Source organism: Lithobates pipiens, unplaced genomic scaffold, assembly GCF_037356315.1.
Source record: "Lithobates pipiens isolate NorthernLeopardFrog02 unplaced genomic scaffold, aLitPip1_a1.2 Scaffold_18, whole genome shotgun sequence".
NCBI lineage: Eukaryota > Metazoa > Chordata > Amphibia > Anura > Ranidae > Lithobates > Lithobates pipiens.
This window is the reverse complement of record NW_027507758.1, coordinates 145,928,243-145,951,485: the sequence shown is the minus strand read 5'-3', so window position 1 is coordinate 145,951,485 and position 23,243 is coordinate 145,928,243. Positions and strand designations below refer to the sequence as shown.

At 41.2% G+C, this 23,243-nt stretch overlaps 1 protein-coding gene across 6 annotated transcripts in view; it reads left to right on the top strand.

Moving 5' to 3' along the window:
- The window catches only part of CEP170 (centrosomal protein 170), a 133,329-nt gene that overhangs the window by 33,902 nt on the left and 76,184 nt on the right, over window positions 1–23,243 (top strand). For 4 of the 6 annotated variants that reach the window (XM_077486225.1, XM_077486224.1, XM_077486228.1 and 1 more), the window contains exons 3-8: window positions 1,142–1,231; window positions 8,481–8,562; window positions 12,214–12,269; window positions 15,005–15,155; window positions 18,293–18,415; window positions 22,033–22,506. In XM_077486225.1, the coding sequence (XP_077342351.1) occupies window positions 1,142–1,231; window positions 8,481–8,562; window positions 12,214–12,269; window positions 15,005–15,155; window positions 18,293–18,415; window positions 22,033–22,506 (976 nt within the window). The remainder of the gene's footprint in view (window positions 1–1,141; window positions 1,232–8,480; window positions 8,563–12,213; window positions 12,270–15,004; window positions 15,156–18,292; window positions 18,416–22,032; window positions 22,507–23,243) is intronic. The other 2 variants (XM_077486226.1, XM_077486229.1) reach the window with 1 other exon arrangement.

Here is a 23,243-nt window from a genome sequence, read left to right as displayed (position 1 = left end):
TAAAACTATCCCCTATTTTGTAAATGCTATAACTTTTGCGCAAACCAATCAATCACTTATTGCATTTATTTTTATTTTTTTTTACCAAAAATATGTAGAAGAATACGTATCGGCCTAAACTGAGGGAAAATTTTTTTTTTTATATATATTTTTCTGGGATATTTATTATAACAAAAATGGTCGCTCTATTTTTGTTTATAGCGCAAAAAATGAAAACCGCAGAGGTCAAATACCACCAAAAGAAAGCTCTATTTGTGGGGAAAAAAAGGACGTCGATTTTGTTTGGGAGCCACGTCGCATGACCGCGCAATTGTCAGTTAAAGCGACGCAGTGCCGAATCGCAAAAAGTGGTCTGGTCTTTGGCCAGCAAAATGGTCCGGGGCTGAAATGGTTAAACTCCTAGAAGCGAGAAGTGTTATTCCATGTGCACACTATTTTAGGCAATTAGCATTTTTTAAGCTTCAGCGTCTTGGAGCAGAAAAGAAAATGTTTCTGTAGAGTTTCTTGGAGCGTTTTTTCCAGCAGAAAAGCTCCTATGACCCCTTCCGCACTGGGATGGTTTTCAGTCGATTTGGCGCTGGAAATAGCTTCGGCTAAGCACCTGAAAACCGCCTCCCGTTCATTCAAGTGTGACTTTTCGCATTTGTATAGTGCGCTTGCAGGACATTCTGAAAAGTCCTGCAAGAAGCATGTTTGGGAGCGCTGTATTTAGTGCTCCCAAAATGCCCTGCCGTTTGGAATGAATGGGCAGTGCTTTCGGAAGCGCCGCAACACGGGTGTTTTTAACCCCTTCTTTGGAATTAAAAGCACCCTGCTAGCAGCTGAAAAGCGCTAAAGCGATGCGAAAACAAGCGATGCTTTACCGCTAACACACGGGCAGCCCCAGTGTGAAAGGGGTCTTGACGCTACTGATAGCATTTTTTTCGCATTTTTTTCCCCCTTTTACTGCAAAAAGGCTCCTAAACGCTCTTAAATGCTTCTAAAATGCTACTACAAAAAGCTTAAAAAATAAAAAAACATTAGTGTACATGGAGCTTAAGTTGCTTGTACAGCATATAAATGTATGTTGATCAATTTGATACATTAAGTGAATGTTTTTGTGAAGTACCTTACTGATTTAGTTCTAAATTATATTTTATAGTCAAGAAGTGTGGACAAGCAACATGCTGTTATCAATTATGAAGCATCTGCAGATGAGCATTTAGTGAAGGATCTGGGCAGTCTTAATGGGGTAAGTGTGAATGGTTTTTATATGTTAATATAATATTTATGGCTATAAAGCAGAAGAATTATGTTTTTCACATCAATATAAACTTCATTACCATAAATGTACCATCTTGTACCATTTTAAAAGAGAATCTGTTATTTTGCATATTGCCAAAAAAGTGACCTGTTCTCCTAAGGGCTCACCCCCACCTCTACCCACAAATACTCTCATTTGCCACACATCCCTGCAGCTTTGTTCTTCCAGGTAATGGGGGGGGGGGGGCGCATGTGACCTTTACCACCGTCCTTCCAGGGCAGAGTGCTTGGACCTGAAAAATCTAAATGCCAGGCCAAATCGTGATTATGTGGGAAGGCGAGAAGGCCATTAGAGGTGGTTATTTTTTTATGGAAAGATGATTATACTTTTGTTCAGGTTCAATTTTGTTTTCCTAGGAAGTAAAAGGAAATGTACACAATGGGGTCACATATAACAATAAAACCTTAAAGAGATAATTAACCTTTCCTAGCACTGTCAAAACATGTTTTGACTGATGTCCCTTACCTTATGGAGGATTCTAAATATTAAAGTGGGGTTGCACAAAAAAAAAAAAAAAAAAATCATTAATATTCCTAAAAAAAAGAAAAAACATTTGGATTTTTTTAAACTCAACTCTAAATGGCTGTTGCTAGGTGGTCCCTCGTAGTCTGCCTCCTTCAGTGAATGACATCACTTTCCCTCGGCGCAGGAAGGGCTCAGCTCTGCCCCCTCCCTCTTGTCAATCATCTGGGACATGTGACAGGTCCCAGATGATTGTGCGGCCACTCGCGGCGCTGCTCGCGCATGCGCTGTGGGTGCCCTGCTCTGAAGCCACCACCGTGTGCCCACGGTTACAATGCTGGTGCCGCCGAACAGTGGGGGGGGGGGAGACGAGTGGGGCTTCGATCCCCTATATCGCTGGACCCTGGGACAGGTAAGTGTCCGATTTCATTAAAAGTCAGCAGCTGCAGTATTTGTAGCTGCTGATTTTGAATTTTTTTTTTTTTTTTTTTAAATGGGCACACCACTTTGAATATAGTTTGACATCAATGCTCTGATCCGTGTAATGCTGGATCCAAATGGGAAAAGGAGGCAGAATCGAATGTATAGGAAATGCACGATGATGCTTGAACTTCCATAAGGCTTCTTTATTACAAAGGTTGCAGCAATTAAGTATTGTGATGGGATCATACTACACACGGAAATGGCTGTATGAATTTGAGACCTGTGTGTGCAGGATGTATTAGGGACCATGAGGAGCTATTGCATGTAGCAATGTCCCAACCTGGTGTGCTGCTGGGATGCAGCACACTTAATGCAAAGTTCCAGGTATTTTTATCCACTTCACCCCCCCCATCATGTCTGACCACCTAATGGCTCCTGATATACGATTGTCATAAATCCCAGGTGACAATGTGCCACCATCATCACCATGGTCTTTATGCGCATGTGCACAATCGGGAGGTGCATGCTGTGTAGCCAGCAGCACCTTATACCAGAAGGACATACTAGTGGGCTTTGGCTGCCCAGACACAAGAGGAATGTGCTTGGCGGTGACTAATTTTTTTTTTAAATAACATTTAATAAACCTACATTAGATACTAATGCTGCTTCATATAGGATTAGGTGCGAACAACATGGGGGTGTTTTCTAAGAAAAAAAAACAACCGCTGTAACTCCACTTTAAAGTGGTTGTAAACCTCAGACGTGAAATGTAAACAAAGCATATCCTTCTATATTGTGTACTGTCTCCAAAGCACTTTGCGTGATTTATTTCTGCTGCCTAGAGGCGATTCAGTTCGCATTGTGCGCTATACAAGTATTTCATTCATTCATTCATGCGCTCATTCCTCGTCTGCATGAGTCGATTCTGACAGGTTTTCCTGACGCTTAGAGATAAAAAGGTGAGGGGGGAAATGATAATACACAGCCTATGATTGATATCCTTAGCTCCACATTAGACATGTGCAATTAGTTTTGTATCAAATTAGTTCTTTAACAAATTTCGGCAACCTGTTTAACTAATTTTTCAGAATATTTGAAAATTCGGTAAACCGAAAACCTGGAAGTTCGAAAATGAAATAACTTAACTATTACTAACTTTTATATTAGAAGTATTGGAATTTCCTTAAATTTGACTGTTGATGAAGGTAACGAATACAAATTTATCTGAAGTGATGAATTATCCGAAATAACGGATGCCATATATAAACAAATGGAACATAATGAATTAATAATAATAAATGATAATAAAAACGTTATTATTAATTGGTTCCATTCCATTTGTTTAGATCCGTGATTGTTTTAAATTTTTTGAGTTTCCAAATTGCGATAATAACGAATGACCCGAAAAAAACGCCCGAAAAACAAAAAAAAATTTCGGCAGTGCACATGCTTTCTCTACATATTTGAGGATTGACCAAGTCAAAAAATTAGTGGACTTTGTGGGCACATAATGAGAGCGAGAATCAATGAAAAAGTATAACTTTTATTACAACATAGTTAAAAAAACATATAACATATGTGACAACATACAATCCCTCTGTATGGACACAGCTACCAGTTACCCGAAAATGCAGTTATAGAGGACTGGACCTACGGTACACAGATTAATTTAATACTGTATCAAGGTAAAAGAAAAATTTCTGATCCAGTAATGCCTTCAAAAACTTGTTGATGTATTTCACTAAAATATTAGCTTCTTCAGGACAGATACTGGGTAGGTGCAGGTAAACATGTTGCTCAAGGTGTGGGAGACCTGACAAACAGCTGACAAACAGCTGAAAAAACGAAATTGCAATGTTTGTCTAAAGTAGTGGGATACACATATATCATGGGGTCTATCGTAGATACCCCTGGTATATAGTAGTCATGTATAGGTAATTGAGTATAAATCACACACAGCAGTAAGTGGTCACAAATTCCCACTATAAGTGTGTTCAATACAATATCAATAGTACCAAGAGATGGCCCACAGATACCGGACCAAGTTATTAAATGGGTAAGTATACGGCCCCCTTAAGTATAGAGATGAATGTAATATCTGAATGTGTACAGACTGCGCTTATCAAATAGGGGGAGACCTTTTTGTTGGGGCTCAAGTTGGTATTGCCGCATACATAGGGGAAAAATGTACCCATTTAATAACTTGGTACTATTGATATTGTATTGAACAGGCTTATAGTGGGATACAATATCAATAGTACCAAGAGATGGCCCATGGATACTGGACCAAGTTATTAAATGGGTACATATACAGTCCCCTTAAGTATAGAGACAAATGGAATATCTGAATGTAACTCGACACACACAGCAAGGAAAGCCATCCACAGGGGTGTAGCACCAAAAGGGGCACACTTTTCCCCTATGTATGCAGTCATACCAACTTGACCCCCAACAAAAGGTCTCCCCCTATGTGATAAATGCAGTTTCAGATATTCCATTTGCCTCTATACTTAAGGGGACTGTATACTTACCCATTTAATAACGTACCCACTACTTTAGACACACATATGCAATTTAGCTTTTTCGTCTGTTTGGTCAAGTTCTCCCACACCTTGAGCCACAAGTTTACCAGCACCCATTATCCATGTAATACAGGGAGGGCTATTAAAGGTTCACCTTTTCATCACGTTACACCCATATTCAGGGTGTAACATGTTGCAATCAGACTGGCCCACTCTCTCCTCCCCCCCGATTCCCTGCTCTGACAGCTAGCAGGGATCCTCTCCCCCTGCTCGCTGTCACAATTTAAAAAAAAAACGTGGCTAAAGGGGCGCCGCCTGCCCAGCAGCGAGCAGCGTCACTCATTGACAGTCCTCTGTGAATGTAAAACTACAAGTCCCAACAGCCTTTGTTGCCGTCAGCTTGTAGTTTTCAATGAACTATCACAGCGCTGTGGACCGCTTGGGTAGTTCATTGAGTCTTCCTGTCAGATTGTATATGCATGGCTGTACAATGCACACAGATACACTGACAGAACTACAGGAGATCTGCATGGCACCAGCTTGTGCAATGCTTTACAGGCTCCATAAACAAAAATATATAAATGCCCATTTTTTACCTGCAAAAACAGAGGGGCAAAACCCTAAAAAAAACGAACGAATGCAGCCACCACATCTGATGATTTGTAAGCTGCAATATATTACGTTTCTGGTTTTGGGTTTAATACTGCTTCAATAGGGTATGGGGAATGTGACTTGCAACTCCAGGTAAGGCTACTTTGGACTTGATAAACCCCCTTCTGGGTAGATATTTACATTAGATTGTATTTGGTTCCTATTACATAAACACACAACTTATGATCTTGCATTTGTTTTGTGGGCAGGCGAGTTGTGCTTGTCTAATCTATGCTGCATTTTGTTCTGTGGTGCTAACAACTGAACCCCATGCTGTAATTCATGGCCCCCAACGTCCTATTCAATTGTATTATATTCACTTTCCCTTTAGCCATTCTTAGGCTGGCCTTACACTATACAATTTTCTTGTTCAATTTGCTTTAGATGTACCAAAACCATATACCGCATTTATCGGCGTATAACACGCACCCCAAGATTAGGAGAGAATTTTAACTAAAAAACTTTTAGAAGGGAATTTAAGGAAAAAAACTTGCATTTAAATGCCCATCAATGCAGCCTTGTCAGTGACCATCTGCAGACTTGTCATTGCAGACTTGTCAGTGTAGCCTTGCCATTTAAAAATGGCGCCGTCAAGATACAAAGCCGGATGTCCTGTGTATCTCGGTGACGCTCAGTAGCTTTCGGCCATTCTCGCCTGCTCATGCGGCACTGCGAGAGTGGCAGAAAGCCTCCAAGAGGCTCACAATCGGCGGGGGATCGGCGTATAACACGCACCCATGATTTTACCCTGATTTTAAGGGGAAAAAAGTGTGTTTTTTTTACGCCGATAAATACGGTAATATAGTAAATCTAAAGGAAATTGAATAAGAAAATTGTATAGTGTATGGCCTGCCTTACTTGTATATGTAATACAGCCTATCTTCATGGTACATTTTTTGGTACAATATATATGGGGTTGGCTAAATTGACAACTTTTTATAGCTTGCTGCATGTTACAGTGCAGGACTGTAATGTTAGCTGTGGAACCTTCAATAAAGGTTGAATGAAAAATATATATCATTGGATAGATACACATACTTGTTTTTTTTTTTTTTCTAAAGAGCCATTCATAATTTATGAATGGCTTTAAATGGTAACTCTCCATCAATTCCCTACACATTACTGTGGTATATGTGTTGTCAGTTACTGTATTTATCTCACAATTGCACAAATTCATGTGCACCAATGGCCTCCAAACGACTGCACTTCGCTTGTCTTCATCTGTCCTTGGTGTCTCACTGACACCCAATAATGGGACATTATTCCTCCCACTGACACACACAATGGGACACTATTCCTCCCACTGACACACACAATGGGACGCGATTTCTCCCACTGACACCCAATAATGGGACACTATGCCTCCCACTGACACACACAATGGGACACTATGCCTCCCACTGACACCAATAATGGAACACTGTTCCTCCCACTGACACCCAACAATGGGGCACTGTTCCTCCCAGTGACACCCAACAGTGGGGCACTGTTCCTCCCAGTGACACCCAACAGTGGGGCACTGTTCCTCCCAGTGACACCCAACAGTGGGGCACTGTTCCTCCCAGTGACACCCAACAGTGGGGCACTGTTCCTCCCAGTGACACCCAACAGTGGGGCACTGTTCCTCCCAGTGACCACCAAGCCTAAGACATTTTCTTCTCCCATTGGTCACAGTCCAGTCCCCCTTGAAATCTAATGGACACTAAACTGGCCCCTCGTCTAGAAAGTTTGGGGACCCATGATGTACATATCACTAGACCAATAACTTAGTTGTACTGTGCAGTTGTTTAGTGAGTTTTGAAACCTTAAAGGGGTTGTAAAGGTAAATGTTTTTTCACCTTAATGCATTCTATGCATTAAGGTGAAAAAACATCTCACAGTGCCGGCGCCCCCAGCCCCAGCCCCCCCCCCCCCGTTTTACTTACCTCACCCCTCGAAAGTCCCGCACTCGCCCCCGACTTCCTCTTCACCACTCAGCCTGGCCACTGATTGGCTCGAGTGGATGGATTGAAGGCAGCGCAGCCATTGGCTCGCGCTGCTGTCAATCACATCCTATGATGTGGCGCGCCGGGGGGCGGGGCCGTGTGATACAGCGAGCGGCTATAGCCGCCGGGTGTATCACGGGAGCGCGCCCACAGGTGCTTCTCACCATGCGAGGGAGCTCGCATGAACGTGAGAAGTACCTGCGGGAAGAAGCAGAGACAGCTGCCGAGGGACCCTAGAAGAGCAGGTTTGAGGCCACTCTGTGCAAAACGAGCTGCACAGTGGAGATAAGTATAACATGTTTGTTATTTTAAGAAAAAAAATTAAAATTACTTTACAAACCCTTTAAGGCCACTTTCACACTGAGGCGTGTTACAGGTGTAGCCGAGCTAAAATTAGCGCTAGCAAAGCACCTCTCCTGTCACTCCAGTGTGAAACCCCGAGTGCTTTCATACTGGAGCAGTGCGCTTGCAGAACGGGAAAAAAAGTCCTGCAAGCCGCATCTTTGGTGCAGTTTCAAAATGCCCCTGCCATTGAAATCAATGGCCAGAGCTGCCAAATCGCCTGCACATTGCTTCGGCACTGGCGCTTTGCGGACACTTTTAACCTTTATTGCCCGCTAGCGGGGGTTAAAAGTGCCCAACTAGTGGCTGAAAAGCGCCTCTGAAACGACTGTGAAACTAACGACGCTTTACAGCGAACGCCGATTTCAGTCTGAAAGTGGCCTAGGAGCTGCCATTATTGCGACTGCTATTATAAATGTTCACTATTGTGTGTTACACGATTGGGTTAATTCAGGGTGCCCAAAAGCCTGTGGATTGTGTGGATGTAACTTAGCAGCGGAAGACCCAATCATCATTGGATCCGTTTTTTTTCTCATATTGCACGGAGGCATAGAAATTGTATTTGTAGAGCTGTATAAAAACCAGTAATGTAGGCCTGAACCATCCTTTCCAGACAATAACTGTTGGGGGTGGGAAGGTGAGGGGTGGGCTATATACTGTATGCTCTCATTATTGACAGACAAAATCCAAACTAAGCTATCAATGCATGTGTGAACTTTATTTATTTATTTTTTTGCCCTGAAAAGTTTTGCATTATAATGTGTCTTTTATTATGTTTTATTTTATTTGCAGACATTTGTGAATGATGTCCGGATTCCTGAACAGACTTATATTACGCTGAAGCTTGAAGATAAGCTGAGATTTGGCTATGATATCCTTTTGATATGTAATTGATTGATGCATTTATTTAGACGAGCTGAAATCAGACGCATTATGCTAAATCCAGTAGCAAATGGACAAAGGACGCAAACGAATCAATTCTGCTTAATACGCTACTTCAAGTGTGAAACACGCAGTCTGTTCCTAATGTAGAAGTTTAATCGATCCCTGTATAGCCATAAAGAAAAAGTGTTACCGTATTTAAGTGAATAAAATAAATGATTGTACATTAGGTTTCAGTATATTCACCATAAACCAGTCTCTTTTCTTGTTAATCCCAGATTAACATCCTATTTTACCTCTCACGTCTAGGCCTATGATTCAGGAGTGTTTGGACATTAATGACCGATGACACAATGTTAACACTCAGACTGAAAAATAAATAATTCATATACAGAACGTTGTGCCATGGTAACAAATGGGTTGAGCTGCTAGTTGAGGATAAACAATAGACATGCTGTATGGGTAATCTAAGGAGCATTGTGCGGAGCCTTTTCTTAGAACCCACAGACACAAGTGGCATGTCACAGCGCCAGCAATAATGCCATATAGTAATGAGTACTACACAGATCCAACCAGTGAAGAGCAATGTGTTTACTTCCACAAATATATAAAAACTTTCAGGCTTCATTCACACTTGTGGGACTCAAGTCATGCAATTTCCATTGCAAATTTGGTCTGTTGCAAAACGGTTGCATTGATAACATTAAGATGCGACTTTAATGCGGATTTTGAAAGTTTATATTGCACTCAAGTCGCATGAAAGTCTGGGACTCAAGTCTATGACACTCAAGTCACATGAAAGTCCCATCGAAGTAGTGCATAGATTTGAACAGCTTACATTGAAATACATGTGTAAAATAATAGGATAGGTGAACCGTGCTGTCTCTTTAAACGTTTGTTAGCAGCCGGCACAGCAAAGGATCGCTTTGCAAAGTAAAAAAAAAAAACTATATACAAAAAAAAAAGTGCAGCGCTAATATGATAGCTGTAGAACAAACCACAGTAAAATATTGAGTATTCTCTTATATTTTACCGGGGTTTGCTCTACAGGTATCGTATTAGTACTGCACTTTTTTTGTATATACATTGAAATACATGGGCTGCAGCTTGTCTTGCGACTTTGTGTCCAGAGTTGCATGACAAATCGAACGAGTGTGAATGGAGCCTTAGCGAAAATCAAAAATCCAGAAGGAAAAGTAATAATAAGAGTCGGGAGCTGCTCAATACATGTACAATGTTCTCTAGCACCAGAACTGTTTTAATACTTGTGAAAGCAGAAGGCATTGAGAATTTCTCAGTCAGGTTCACCATCTCCATGCCCCGCAAGTTCCCTTGGATGGATAAAGGCCCCAGCTGGGTTTTGAGCCTCAAGTCTCACCGACCTTCCGTAATGAGGGTCCGCGCAAGCCTGGTAAGCGAGGTGGTAGCTTAAGGCTCCATGCACACTGAAGCTCAAAAAAGCTTTTTCTGGACGCCAGATTGCTGGCAGAAAACGGTTGAAAAATGTGCTTTTAACAGCGTATTGTACTAGCGTTTATGGGAGTTTTCAATAAAAATACACAGAGGACACTCCAAAAATCCCACAGTGCCTTCCAAACTCCTACAATGCATTGAAAAAATAGAATGCCGAACACTAATTAACGCGCGTGAGCATGAGCGTTTATCAGCGTTTGTAATTTTTTGGCGTTGAAAAACGGCACTTTGAACTTAAATTTCTGGCGTTCAGAAAAAAGCCCACAAACTCCACTGCTCATTGAAGCTAAAAAAATGTCCATGTGTGCATGGACACATAGACTAACAGAGTGGAGTTTATGGGCTTTTTAAAAAAAAATGTCCAATCCAAATGCCCAAACCAGTGTGCATGGAGCCTAAGGATCACACACTTTATGGTGACGGATGGTGTGGATACTGTTGGAAAAATCCTTTTATCGCATTTGGACTTTTTATTTTATTTATCTCTTTTTTTTTTTTTCACTAGTGTGTGTTTTTAGCGCAACTCTATATACAATTGTTTATTTGAGACTGCGCACATCTCACATCAGAGTTGTTGCTTTCTAAATGTTATACTACATAGGATTTGTAGCTCAGTTATCCGACTTTGTTAAGGTTCAACCACTGCCATTGTGGTGCTGGGGGTTGGGCGACATTTCCCTGTCTAGAAAAAAAAAAAAAGGATAACAGAGGTGATAAAACCCTGACTGATATCCAATAGGGAGAAAATTGTTTTCAATGCAGTTGCTTATTAACAGGCGGTTGAGATGCGTTTTTACCACCACTTCCCCTTAAGGCAGTCGGATAGGGATGTGGACCATGGTTGTGTGCCAATTGCGGGGTTCAAACATGCAGCGAGATGGTGATCTATGACTCCCTTGTAAAGTGTAACTTCTCTTGCAAAGTGATACCTATTTGCCTTTACTAAATCAACCCCATTTACTCTGTGGTTACTTCTATAAATGAAAAAGATTCCTGCAAAAAACCTAGCATGTAGCTAAGTCTGTTAATCTTTGGCTACTCAGTTCAAGGATATAGTACATTCATAAAGTATCAAAGGGTTAACTGTATGCCTAGCCTGTGCTTTCTCACTGTGGGGGAGATACTTTCACAATGGGAAGGCATTGATCCATGTTCCTGCTTTGCGGGAACACAAGATCAATGCCTTCCCTACTGATAGAACAGCAATCTGCCTTGTTTACTTAGGCAGATTGCCATTCAGCCTGTGTACTGTACAATCGGCAGGTGCTGGCGGACATCTAATTGACGGTACCTGCCGCTGGGCTCCCACTGTGTGTGATCACAGAGGGGAGTGGGTCGCCAGCGGCACACGTGCTCGCCCCAGTCCTGGAAGTGCTAGTAGGTGATCTGGCACAGAGCGGCTACTGCAATATATCTGTGGTGGGCGGTCAGGAAGTGTTTACGAGCACCGAAAGATTACATACAGTGAGACTCTCCTATGATGGACAGAACACTGGTCCTCTGGCTTCCCAGGAGACCGCACTTTCTATTACAGAGGCTGCCAAGTAAACAGGAGATTCTCGCTGTATGTAATCTGACGGTGCTCGTCCCACCCCCACCCTGTCCTTCGAGGCAGCTGAAATTGAAGGATTGGCGTATAACACGCACACGTTATTTGCACCCCATTTTTATACTCTAATAAATACTTTTTTTTTTGGATGGGTATTTTTGACGCATGAAGTTTTTGATTTTATTTTGTATGAACTTTTTGGAGTTTGCACCAAATATACTTTATATATTTTTATTTTACCAGCACGGAGGCACTTTATACATTTCAACACATGTGGATTATAAGGTTTGTGATGCTGTGATCACACGCTCTATGGTAAAAAAAAAACTTGGTTTGCACGTCAACACATTTTTTATTTAGTGTCATTGCATCAAGGCATTCATGCTAACATCCAGATAGCGCAGCATTCCCTCTATAAATATTGCATTTGCACGGTCGTATGGGACGTGATAAGTGCTAGTAGCTGTCCTGATAGGAGGTGTTACATATTTTACCGATTTTGGGTAGCTCACAAGATTTCTTGGTTTTAGCCTGTGCAATGTGGTTGGTCGATGCTGATTACTAATTGTTACGTGTATAACTGTTAACGTTATCTGCTATTTCCTTAGCAGAAAATACATACAAATCTTTTTACTGTAGTACGTGGAGAAATGAAGGTCCCTGAGGAAGCTCTTAAGGTAATTCACTTAAATTAATAATGTCCAATATTTTTTATTTATTTTTTCCCCCCAGTCCTTCTTTCCAGACCACTCTGTGAAATGTGGCTCCTTCTGCTGTAAACTGGAAACACAAGTCCCAAAGCATATATAATATGAAACAATTTTATTCTTTTCTGTAACAGGATTCTGACCTGTTTATTAAGTTTTGATTGCAAATTTTGTGCTGGGGACCCTCTGCCTCATATCTTGAATTGGTCAGTGGGTCCTTTGTACCAAGATCACCTCAGAAGTTAACCGCTTCCCAACCGCCGCACGCCGATGTACGTTGGCAGAATGGCACGGTTGCACAAAAGGGCATATCCATACATCCCTTCGTAATCCCGGGCTAGCATGAGTGTGCCCGCATGTCCCGCGGACCCTGTCTGCCAGTGGCCTGCGATTGTGGCGATGAGAGGTAGAACGGGAAAATGTAAACAAGGCATTTTCCTGTTCTGCCTAGTGACATGTCGGGGATCTACTGCTCCCTGTTGTGTCCTAGGTAGCCCACCCCCCCTACAGTTAGAACACGCTGAGGGGACACATTTAGCCCCTTGATTACCCCCTAGTGTTTAACCCCTTCCCTGCCAGTGACATTTACACAGTAATCGGTGGCTATTTTGATTGCTGTGTAAATGTCAATGGTCCCAAAATAGTGTCAAGTGTCCCATCTGTCTGCCGCAATGTTGCAGTCCCGATTAAAAATCACCACCATTAAAAAAAATTATTAAAAAAAGGCCATAAATCTATCCCCTATTTTGTAGATGCTATAAATCTTGGGCAAACCAATCAATATGCTCTTATTGCGATTTTACCAATAATAAGTAGAAGAATACATATCGGCCTAAACTGAGAAAGAAATTTGTTTTTATATATATTTTTTGGGGGTATTTATTATAGCAAAAAGTAAAAGAATATTATTTTTTTTTCAAAATTGTCAGTCTTTTTTGTTTATAGCACAAAAAAATACAAACCACAGAGGTGATCAAATACCACCAAAAAAAAAATGGGGGAAAAAAAGTATGTCAATTTTGTTTGGGTACAATGTCACACGACCACGCAATTAAAGCAGTGTGGTGCCGAATCGCAAAAAATGCTCTGGTCATTTAAGGGGCAAATCCTTGGCTGAAGTGGTTAATGTGGCTTTTCAAATTAATTTTATTAGAAAGTTAATGGCCTTAGATGTTGACTATTATTCTGATTTGCCCTGTGTTCTTTCATACATTGATCCAGTGATGGGTATAAATCAAAAGGGGGGGGGGGGGCTCACTATGTGGTTGTATGCCAAAGAAAATTTTGTATCTTATTTATTTATTTTTTAATTCTTATTTATTTTTGTAATTTATTTACCTATTTATTACCCTTCAAAGAGACTCTTTTATAGAATGCCTTTTTGCTTTTCCCTTTTCTTCTCCTCGGGTAGGGGGGTTGAATCATTATTTAAGACTCCTATAGAGATAAGGTGGTGTCTATTTTCTGTATTTGTATTTGTCAGTCATACTGGCTTCAAAGTAGGCTTCATGCTCTACTTGTGTGTACAGGTTTTCTCACACATATTAGACCCATGTTGCTTCCTCTAACCTTGTTAGTTGGCAGAAAATTACAATGTTAACAGTCTTGGTGAGTGATCACTGTGAGAGTGAAGATTGATAAAATGTTTCTCCCTGTCTGCAGTAAGTAAACTGATGACATCATTTTTACGGGAGGCATTCCTTATTCCTAGAAACAACCATTAAAACTCAGCAGTGGCTTTTCAATTATACTATGACTAAATATTGTGACTCTTGAGAATGTAGTCACACAACCATATAAAGTTACTGATAGGTCCACCTTAAGGTTGGACATTTGCATTACAGTGATGTCTCTACTCAGTTGCTTGTTATTCATTGGGCTTGCTGAAGAAGAAGCCTTCCAAGCATCCAGAAATGGCAGCTTCTTGGGTGAGATATGGTAGTTGTTTAGAACAGATAATGCAGGACAGCCCTATTGTCTGGTATGCATATTTTTATCAATACTTCCCAATTGTCCTTTAATGTAGCCATGACCAGTGCTTAGGTTGCAAAGTTTTAGACCTCATGCACACTGGACGTTACATTAACATTATAAAAAGGCCAGTAGCTTTGCAGTGAGTGTTTCAATGTTTTTACAATAAAGTTTTTTAGCTCTTTTTTTTTTTTCAATGGGATCATAAACGTTAAACGCTGGTGAGACACGTTTTTGAGAGTTTATCTGCATTTTTAGGCGATGGAGTGCCTTTACAAGCTCAGAACCCACTAGTTTTGGTGGGTTTTTTCCAGCCAAAAAAAAACTCCCAGCCAAAGGCAGTCGATAACAGCCTATGTGTGCATGGAGACAGAGGATAACATGCTGGAGAGTTATTTGAATGTAGAAGAAAACGTCTGAAGCCAAAAAAAGCAGCTGTAAAAACATCCAGTGTGCATGAGGCCTTAACAACAGTGCTCCTACTTTAACAGATATATATAATGATTACCTCTTTTTCCAGAAACCTTTCAGGACAACACAAAGAGCCCTCATATTTCCTCTTTGTTTTTATCCTGCTTTGTGTATGTTCTCTTATAGAACTGGGTTTAGACTAAAACGTTTGATCGTATATACTCTTGCTTGTGTTTCTTGTTAATGAAGGTAGAGTCAAATCTGGTAGAGCTATTTTGAAGGATTCCAAAACTAGAGTAAGCCTAATTCTCTATTTTCTTTAGCACGAAAAGTTTACAAGTCAACTCCAGTTTTCTCAAAAGCAAATTGAAACTGAAGTATCGAAATGCAAGAGCGCAGACATAAAGACAAACGTGCCTACAGATGTTCATCACAAAGCTTTGGAGACATTGAAGTCAGATGAAAAGCTTGCAGGTATCCTGCTTTTATTTTTTTCCATTTCGTTTTGGACCTTTCTGTGTTTCAAGCAGAACTCCGGACAATTTTTTTATTTTATTTTTTGCCTGCACTGCATGAGTTAATTGCTTGTTTTGGTCTAGGGGTTTTATTATTTATATTTATCTAATAAATTTTTAATATTTTATGTGTTTCAACGCTGCACTTTTTTTGCACAATTGTTTTGGATTGGTATCTTAAAGTGGTTGAAATTCATTATTTTTATTTTTATTTTTTTTATTAACAAACATATCATACTTACCTCCACTGTGCAGTTAGTTTTGCACAGTTTGGCCCCTGAATCTCGTCTTTTGGGGTCCCGCGGCAGCGCTGGCAGCTCCTCCCCGCATCGGTAAATCCCCCCGGGAGAAGCTCTCTCCCTGGGGGTTACCTTGCAGGCGCGCTCCCAAGTCCAGCATTTGCGTGTATAGACACAGAATGCCGGACTCAGCCCCAGAGCCCGCTTCATTTGGATTTGATTGACAGCAGTGGGAGCCAATGGCTGGGATGTTTTCAAGCTATTCAATCAAGAGCCGAGAACACTAGGCAGAGAAGTCCAGCGAAACTCCGCCGAGGGAATGAAGGGCTCAGATGAGTAAAACAGGGGGGGGGGGGGGTTGGTGACCGGCTGGGGGGGCGTCACTGTCAGAAGTTTTTTCACCTTAATGCATAGAGATTAAAAAAAACGCAAGGGTTTACAACCCCTTTAACCCTTAGTATTGGCTGCTCAGAGTCTGTTTTTTTCACATAATATGAAAATATACAGTTTAAAGATTTAAAAAAACAGATTGTTAAAATCAGATTTTTAAGGTTACAAAGACTGTAATTCTTAACACAGCGCTTACAGTTTCCATGTTGAAAACCCAAAGTTTATTGGTGTACACATGTTGGTACAGTAATACAATGCAGTTGAAAGGACAGCCAAGAAATTATTTCCAAGCAGTGGACACCACATTACAATGTGTTGCAGCAGCTCAGCAGGATAGCGAGCCATTAGGAAATGAACACACAAAAAAAAATAAAGAATAAGAAAGGTGGTGGGGGGCAGACAGTCAGTGTGGGCTCATAGCAAATGTGAGGGTATTTTAACGCAAGTCTGGCATATATTCGTACATACAGAATACTTTGAGGACAGTCGTGAAGGAGCACCTCAACAGGGATGTCTCCCATAGGGCCATTGTTCTAAACACATCACGGGAACAGATAAAAGATACGTGCATGCAAACCCAGTAATTAAAAAATAGGCCCACTGCTTAGACACAGGTGCCAGAGTGCGAGAGCCAGCGGTCACAGATTTTATTTTATTTGGATGGGCATCCCCAGTGAAAGTATATCAACTATCAAGCGTCGTTTACGTCAGTTAACCAGGACTGAAACGTAAGGTGGTAGCCTGCATCCACGTACGCACTACCAGCTTCCCAGCACTAAATTGCATGTCATGGAGGAATATAGTTAGGAATCTGTCAGTATGAGGGTTACGAAGAAGGTCTAGCAGACATTAGTTAGGATCTAATTGCAGCAGAGCCCATTTTGTCACGTAGAAATGTATGATCTCCTGGGTTCAAAATGTATAATGGGATTCGCTCATAAACGGTGGTAAAATGTGCCCGCCTCAGTGGGGAACCGTAGGCATAAAGGGCTGTAAGTGGGGACAGTATCTAGATATATACGAACAGGGGTTAGATATGCTCTATACTTTATGTATAATTGGGTTAGATGGTCAGGGACCTTGGTGGATACCAATTTGTAATTGTTCATGATTTCCTCCCAATTTGAGTAATTTAGAGTGCCAATATCCACCTCCCATTGGGTCTTAAAGAGGAAGTAAACCCTGATGGTAACCCTGCAAAGGTAAAGCATAATGGGCTACTATGCATCGCATAGTAGCCCATTATGGGTCACTTACCTAACACAGGAGCCAGCAAAGTCACCACTGTCCTCTGTAGCACGGAACGTCGGAGCAGCGATGACGTCACTCCCGCGCATGCACACAGGAGCCGCCACTAATGGCATATTGCTGCTAGCAGCGGCATGTCTAGTGCGCCTGTGCGCCGCTGTCTATGACGGTGCCTGTCTTTTTGTAAATATCTCCTAAACCGTGTAGGTTTAGGAGATATTTCTTGGACCTACAGGTAAGCCTTAATTTAGGCTTACCTGTAGGTCAAAGTGGTTTGCAAGGGTTTACAACCACTTTAACCTGGTACTCTAATTTAGTGGCAGAGGGGGTAAGCAAAGTGTTATATAAGGTGAATATCTGTTTTGTAGGGTCTGGGCTTAAATCCACCCACATTAGGAGAGAGACATACGTATCTGGGAACTGAACCCACACAACGTGCCGTAGTGGAAGGTAGCTAAACGGCATATAATTGAGAAGTTCATATTCATCTTTGAGAGCTTGAAATGGGCTAAGGCAATCGGAAGATATTTGGTGTAAATATATGAGGCCCATAAGGATGAGTGCAGTGAGGAAAGAAGCACAGTTTACATTTTTTAATGCTACTGACTCCTACTCGCTGTGCTGTTTCCCTGAACTTTTTACAGGAAAGAGTTAACAGTGGACATTGCTTTCTGGAGTCAGTCAGTTAGCTTGGAGAAAGAAGGAGGAGTGAGGAACAGGGGATTGCCCTGCCATTCTAGGCTATGGGGCCATGTGTTTCTGTTGATGCACACAGTGTAGGAAGACACAACTCAAATCTCTGCATAGAAGGCTCCATAGGATGCTGCAAGAAAAAGGAACCACCCTTGAACAGGAAACCTGGGGTAGTGGTCGCAGAACCAGCGTGAACAGGAACACTGGCAAGGATTAAAAAGGAAAGAAACTGCATACTCAATAAGCTATTAAATTGGCAGCTGAAAATGTTTTAAAAAAACCTGAGGGTTTAATATCACTTTAACGCTTGGAGAGAGTAATGTGATTCATCACTCCGCCAGAGCCAAGTATTGATATTATTTTTTTGCAGGCTGCTTTTTGTAATTTTTTTTAAGCATTTAAAAATTCTGTGTGATTACTACATATGTGTTTCTGTACATATTACACTTTTATGATAAAACACCTCCCTTTTGGACAGAATGTGTAACATTTCTTCCTCTCTGTATGTGTTTATTTTTTTAAACAGCAGACCTTTCTGCAGTGCACCGTGGAACACCATTGTATGGGCAGCCATCCTGGTGGGGGGATGAAGATGCTGCAGGAAACCCAAATAACCAAGAAGGCAAACCAAATGATGCTGGAGCAACAGGTATAAAATGTATATTTGTTTTGTATTTCTTGTTAATTTTGATTTTATTATTACTATTCTATTTATCCAACTGATTCGACAAGGACTAAATGCCTGATATGTGTTTCTTGCATACATATTCAGTTGGATTTTGGACAATTCACAAATAGGACCTGCCTATTTCATTCCGTTTCTATTGTATCCTACTTCCCCCTTTTTATCCCTCATCCTCTTTGCAAATCTTCTTTGCTCTCCTATACTCTTTATTTTCTTTACATTGTCTCTTTATTTGTTGGGATCCAGATGGATCGGAGTGGTGAAACTTGAGAAGATTCTCCTAGAGAGGATGTAGTTGAAGGTTTACTTTGACCGTATCCTGTCTATATCAGATCTTGTTTTTATTAGACATCCTGTACAGTGAGGGGAAAAAAGTATTTGATTCTCTGCTTAATTTGTACGTTTGCCAACTGACAACAAAATGATCAGTCTATAATTTTAATGGTCGGTTTATTTTAACAGTGAGAGACAGAATAACAACAAAACAAATCCAGTAAAACGCATTTCAAAAAGTTATAAATTGATTTGCATTTTAATGAATGGAATAAGTATTTGATCCGCTATATATCCGCAAGATTTCTGGCTCCCAGGTGTCTTCTGTAGAGGTAACAAGCTTAGATTAAGAGGACTCCCATAAAGGGATTGCTCCTAATCTCATTTTGTTACCTGTATAAAAGACATCTTTCCACAGAAGCAATAAAACAGATTCCAATCTCTCCACTATGGCCAAGACCAAAGAGCTGTCCAAGGATGTCAGGGACAAGTTTGTAGATTTACACAAGGCTGGAATGGGCTACAAGACCATAGCCAAGCAGCTTGGTGAGAGGGTGACAACAGTTGGTGTGATTATTCTCAAATAGAATAAACACAAAATAACTGTTGATCTCCCTCGGTCTGGGGCTCCATGCAAGATCTCGCCTCTTGGCGTTTCAATGATCATGAGAACGGTGAGGAATCGGCCCAGAACTACACGGGAGAATCTTGTCAATGATCTCAAGGCAGCATAGTCGCCAAGAAAGCAATTGGTAATACACTACATCATGAAGGACTGAAATCCTGCAGTGCCCGCAAGGTCCCCCTGCTCAAAAAAGCACATGTACAGGCCCATCTGAATTTTGCTAATGAACATCTGAATGATTTAGAGGAGAACTGGGTGAAAGTGTTGTGGTCAGATGAGACTAAAATCGAGCTCTTTGGCATCAACTCAACTCGTCGTGTTTGGAGGAGGAGAAATGCTGCCTATGACCCCAAGAACACCATCTTCACCGTCAAACATGGAGATGGAAACATTATGCTTTGGGGATGTTTTTCTGCTAAGGGAACAGGACAATTTCACTGCATCAAAGGGACAATGGATGGGGCCATGTACCTTCAAATCTTGGGTTAGAATCTCCTTCCCTCAGCCAGGGCATTGAAAATGGGTCGTGGATGGGTATTCCAGCTTGATAAGGACCCAAAGCACATGGCCAAGGCAACAAAGGAGCGGCTCAAGAAGAAGCACATTAAGGTCCTGGAGTGGCCTACCCAGTCTGCAGACCTTAATACCATAAAATTATATAATATGTTGAGGGAGCTGAAGGTGCGGGTTGCCCAACATCGACCTCGAAACCGTAATGACTTGAGGAACTGCAAAGAGGAGTGGGACAAAATCCCTCCTGAGATGTGTGCAAACCTGGTGGCCAAGTACAAGAAACCTCTGATTGCCAACAAGGGTTATGCCACCAAGTACTAAGTCATGTTTTGCGAAGGGGTCAAATATTTTTTTCACTCATTAAAATGCAAATCAATTTATAACTTTTTTTTTAAATGCGTTTTTCAGATTGTTTTTGTTATTCTGTCTCTCAGTATTAAAATAAACCTACCATTAAAATGATAGACTGATCATTTCTTTCAGTGGGCAAATGTACAAAATCAGCAGGGGATCCAAATACTTTTTTTTCCTCCCTGTATATTGGTCTCATGCAATTTGGACTATTGCAGGAGAACACCTTGATGGATTGAGTGCCCTTTCATCTTATTGTCCTTTGAATAAGCATGACCTTTCCCAGCTTTTTGTTTGTCTTGTTTTTTTTTCTTGAAATCTCATTTTGTAATGTACATGATTAAAAATACAAAATTGAACAAAAATTTGAGTCAATTTCAGATACAATCTAAAAAGGAACTTTGTCTTTAAGTCCTTACAAGCAGGATAATCCTATCCCTCCTGTCTTGAATTGTTTTGTAACTGTACTATCTGCCTTTATTTTGTAAAGCGCAGCTTAAACTGTTGACACTATATAAATCATGTGTAATATTAATAACAAGCACAAATGATCACAAATGTGGGGAGAGCAGGTCCCTTATGGCCTTATAGTGGTCCTAAAGTCAAGTTTTTTTTTTCCTTTACCTAAAGAACATGTAAACCCAACCTTTCATATTTCTGATATGTGGCTGCTGTACCATGTACTTGTTTGAAAAAGTATCCTGTTCTCTTTGTATTACTTCCTTTGTGTGAAATCCCTGGTGTTCCTGCCAGTGACTCTGCTTTCCTTTTTAAAACCTGGCCACACTAGGCAGAATAGCACAGCATGGTCAGTTCTCTAGCTGTGCTGGGAGCTCAGCCTGCTCTCCTCCGATGACCAGACTTGTCCTGCACAGACATTCAGTGGAAAGTTCAGCATACTGCCGTTCCTCCTCCCCCAGCTCTCTTAAAGGATAAGTTCACTTTTTGTAAAAGAAATTAAATACTGTATTTATCGGCATATAACATGCACTTTTTTCCCTTAAAATCGTGGGTGCGTGTTATACGCTGATCCCCCGCGGATTGTGAGCTTCTCAGCGGCTCTTGGCTGTTCTCGGCATCACTGCTGTCATGGGGGGTGGGGGTAATCAGGCAGGGGCTGCAGCATTGGGAACATGTTAAATGTTCCACCCTAAAAATGGAGGGAACGTGTAACATGTTTCCAAAGGTGAACTTATCCTTTAAAGAGGAAGTAAACCCTGATGGGTGTCACTTCCTCTTTGCTTCCCTGCAAAGGTAAAGCATAATGGGCTACTATGCATCGCTAGTAGCGAGCGTCCATTCTTCACCCCTTTTCCTTCCGGGGCCGTGAACTCCGGCTCTGTGACTGGCCAGAGTCACGTGACGTCACTCCCGCACATGCGCGCGGGGGGCGCCTTTAACGGCGTGACCCGAGCTAGAAACGGCACAGCGGCGCATGCGCAGAAGAAATCTCCTTATGTCGATTTGCAAATATCTCCTAGGCCACACAGGTCTGGGAGATATTTCAAGCACCTACAGGTAAGCCTTAATCTAGGTTAAAGTGGTTGTAAAGGGTTTACAACCACTTTAAGATCCTTATGCAGTGCAGAGGGTATGTGATCACTTCAAAAAAAAAAAAAAAAAAGGAAATTTTTTTTTTTTTTATTATATACACAAATGTTTTGCCTTTCATTTCTATTTTGCACTGAATGGGTTGTCTTACAAGATAGGAATTAGCTGCACTAGCTGCGCCTATGCCTTTTGTAAAGATTGGATAGCAATTCATGTTAAAATCATCTTTTGTCAGAGTGCACTATACATGTGTTCATTTCGTTTTTAGGTTGCTGCAAAGATGCTAAGAAAAGTGCTCTGCAAGTGACCACATTGAAGGAAGAAAATGCAAATTCTTTTATCAGAGAGCCGAGTTACTTTGAGATCCCTTCTAAAGAACTCCAACAAAAGTCAGATGTAGAAAATGCCACATTTGAAATCCCATCCCAGGATCCTCACTGTTCTCAAGTTTCAGGGGCAGGCCACGCTTCATTTACCATTGAGTTTGATGAGACCTCTCCCGGTAAAGTAACCATTAAAGACCATATAACCAAATTTATGGACCATCGTCAAAAATCAAAGAAGACTCTGTCTGCTGGAGATAAGGACCTTGCTGGGTTACATACAGAGATGATTGCAGCAGAAAGTAAAGTAGCTGATTGGTTGGCACAAAATAACCCACCGAGACTGTTAAAAGAAGCAGCGGATGAAGATAGTAAAAGTATTAAAAGTGATGTACCAGTGTACTTGAAGAGGTTGCAAGGTAATACATTTTCTTTTGTACCTTTCTCTTTAACTTATAGCATTCAAACTTGTTGATCAGCACCATGTGTATGTTACAGAGACAGCTTAGAGTGAATGGCAAAACTTTTGTTTCCATTTAAAATAGAGTATAAGAGGGTTATACCCTTGTCAGGTTGTTTTATTTTCATTGTTTGCCAATTTTGGTCCTAGTGAGACCTCCTTTACTTCCTGTCCCATAGCCACGACAGGAAGCGAGAGGAGATACGATCAAAGTGGGGGAAATCCCTGGTCATCACCAGAACTAGTGTCCCCATCGGAAAATGTTATCTCTATTCCTGTGTTGGTGACAACTAAAAATGTGGGATTTTCCTTCACTCTTGGGGACATCCGTAAACCAGACAATTGGAGAGGGGGAATCTCTCTAACAGGTGTTCTAATCCCTCCCCATTCATAATCCAAAACTGAATATATCCATCTATTAAAACTTAGCTCTGAGCACAAAAACATTTGTCCCAATAGATTACTCAATAGCTCTAAAGGATATAAATTCCCCATGAGATGTACTAAAGCTTGTGCATACACAATCTGGTGCAGCTGTCTGTGCATAGTAGCCAATCAGCTTCTTACTTAGGCTAGGTTCACACTGATATGCTATGAGTGGAATCCATTTTCCAGTGCAAGTTGATGCAATTTAGACGCAATTCTATTTTCAATGTGATTTGAAAACAGTCAGTCTCCCCCCTCTCTCCCCCCTCT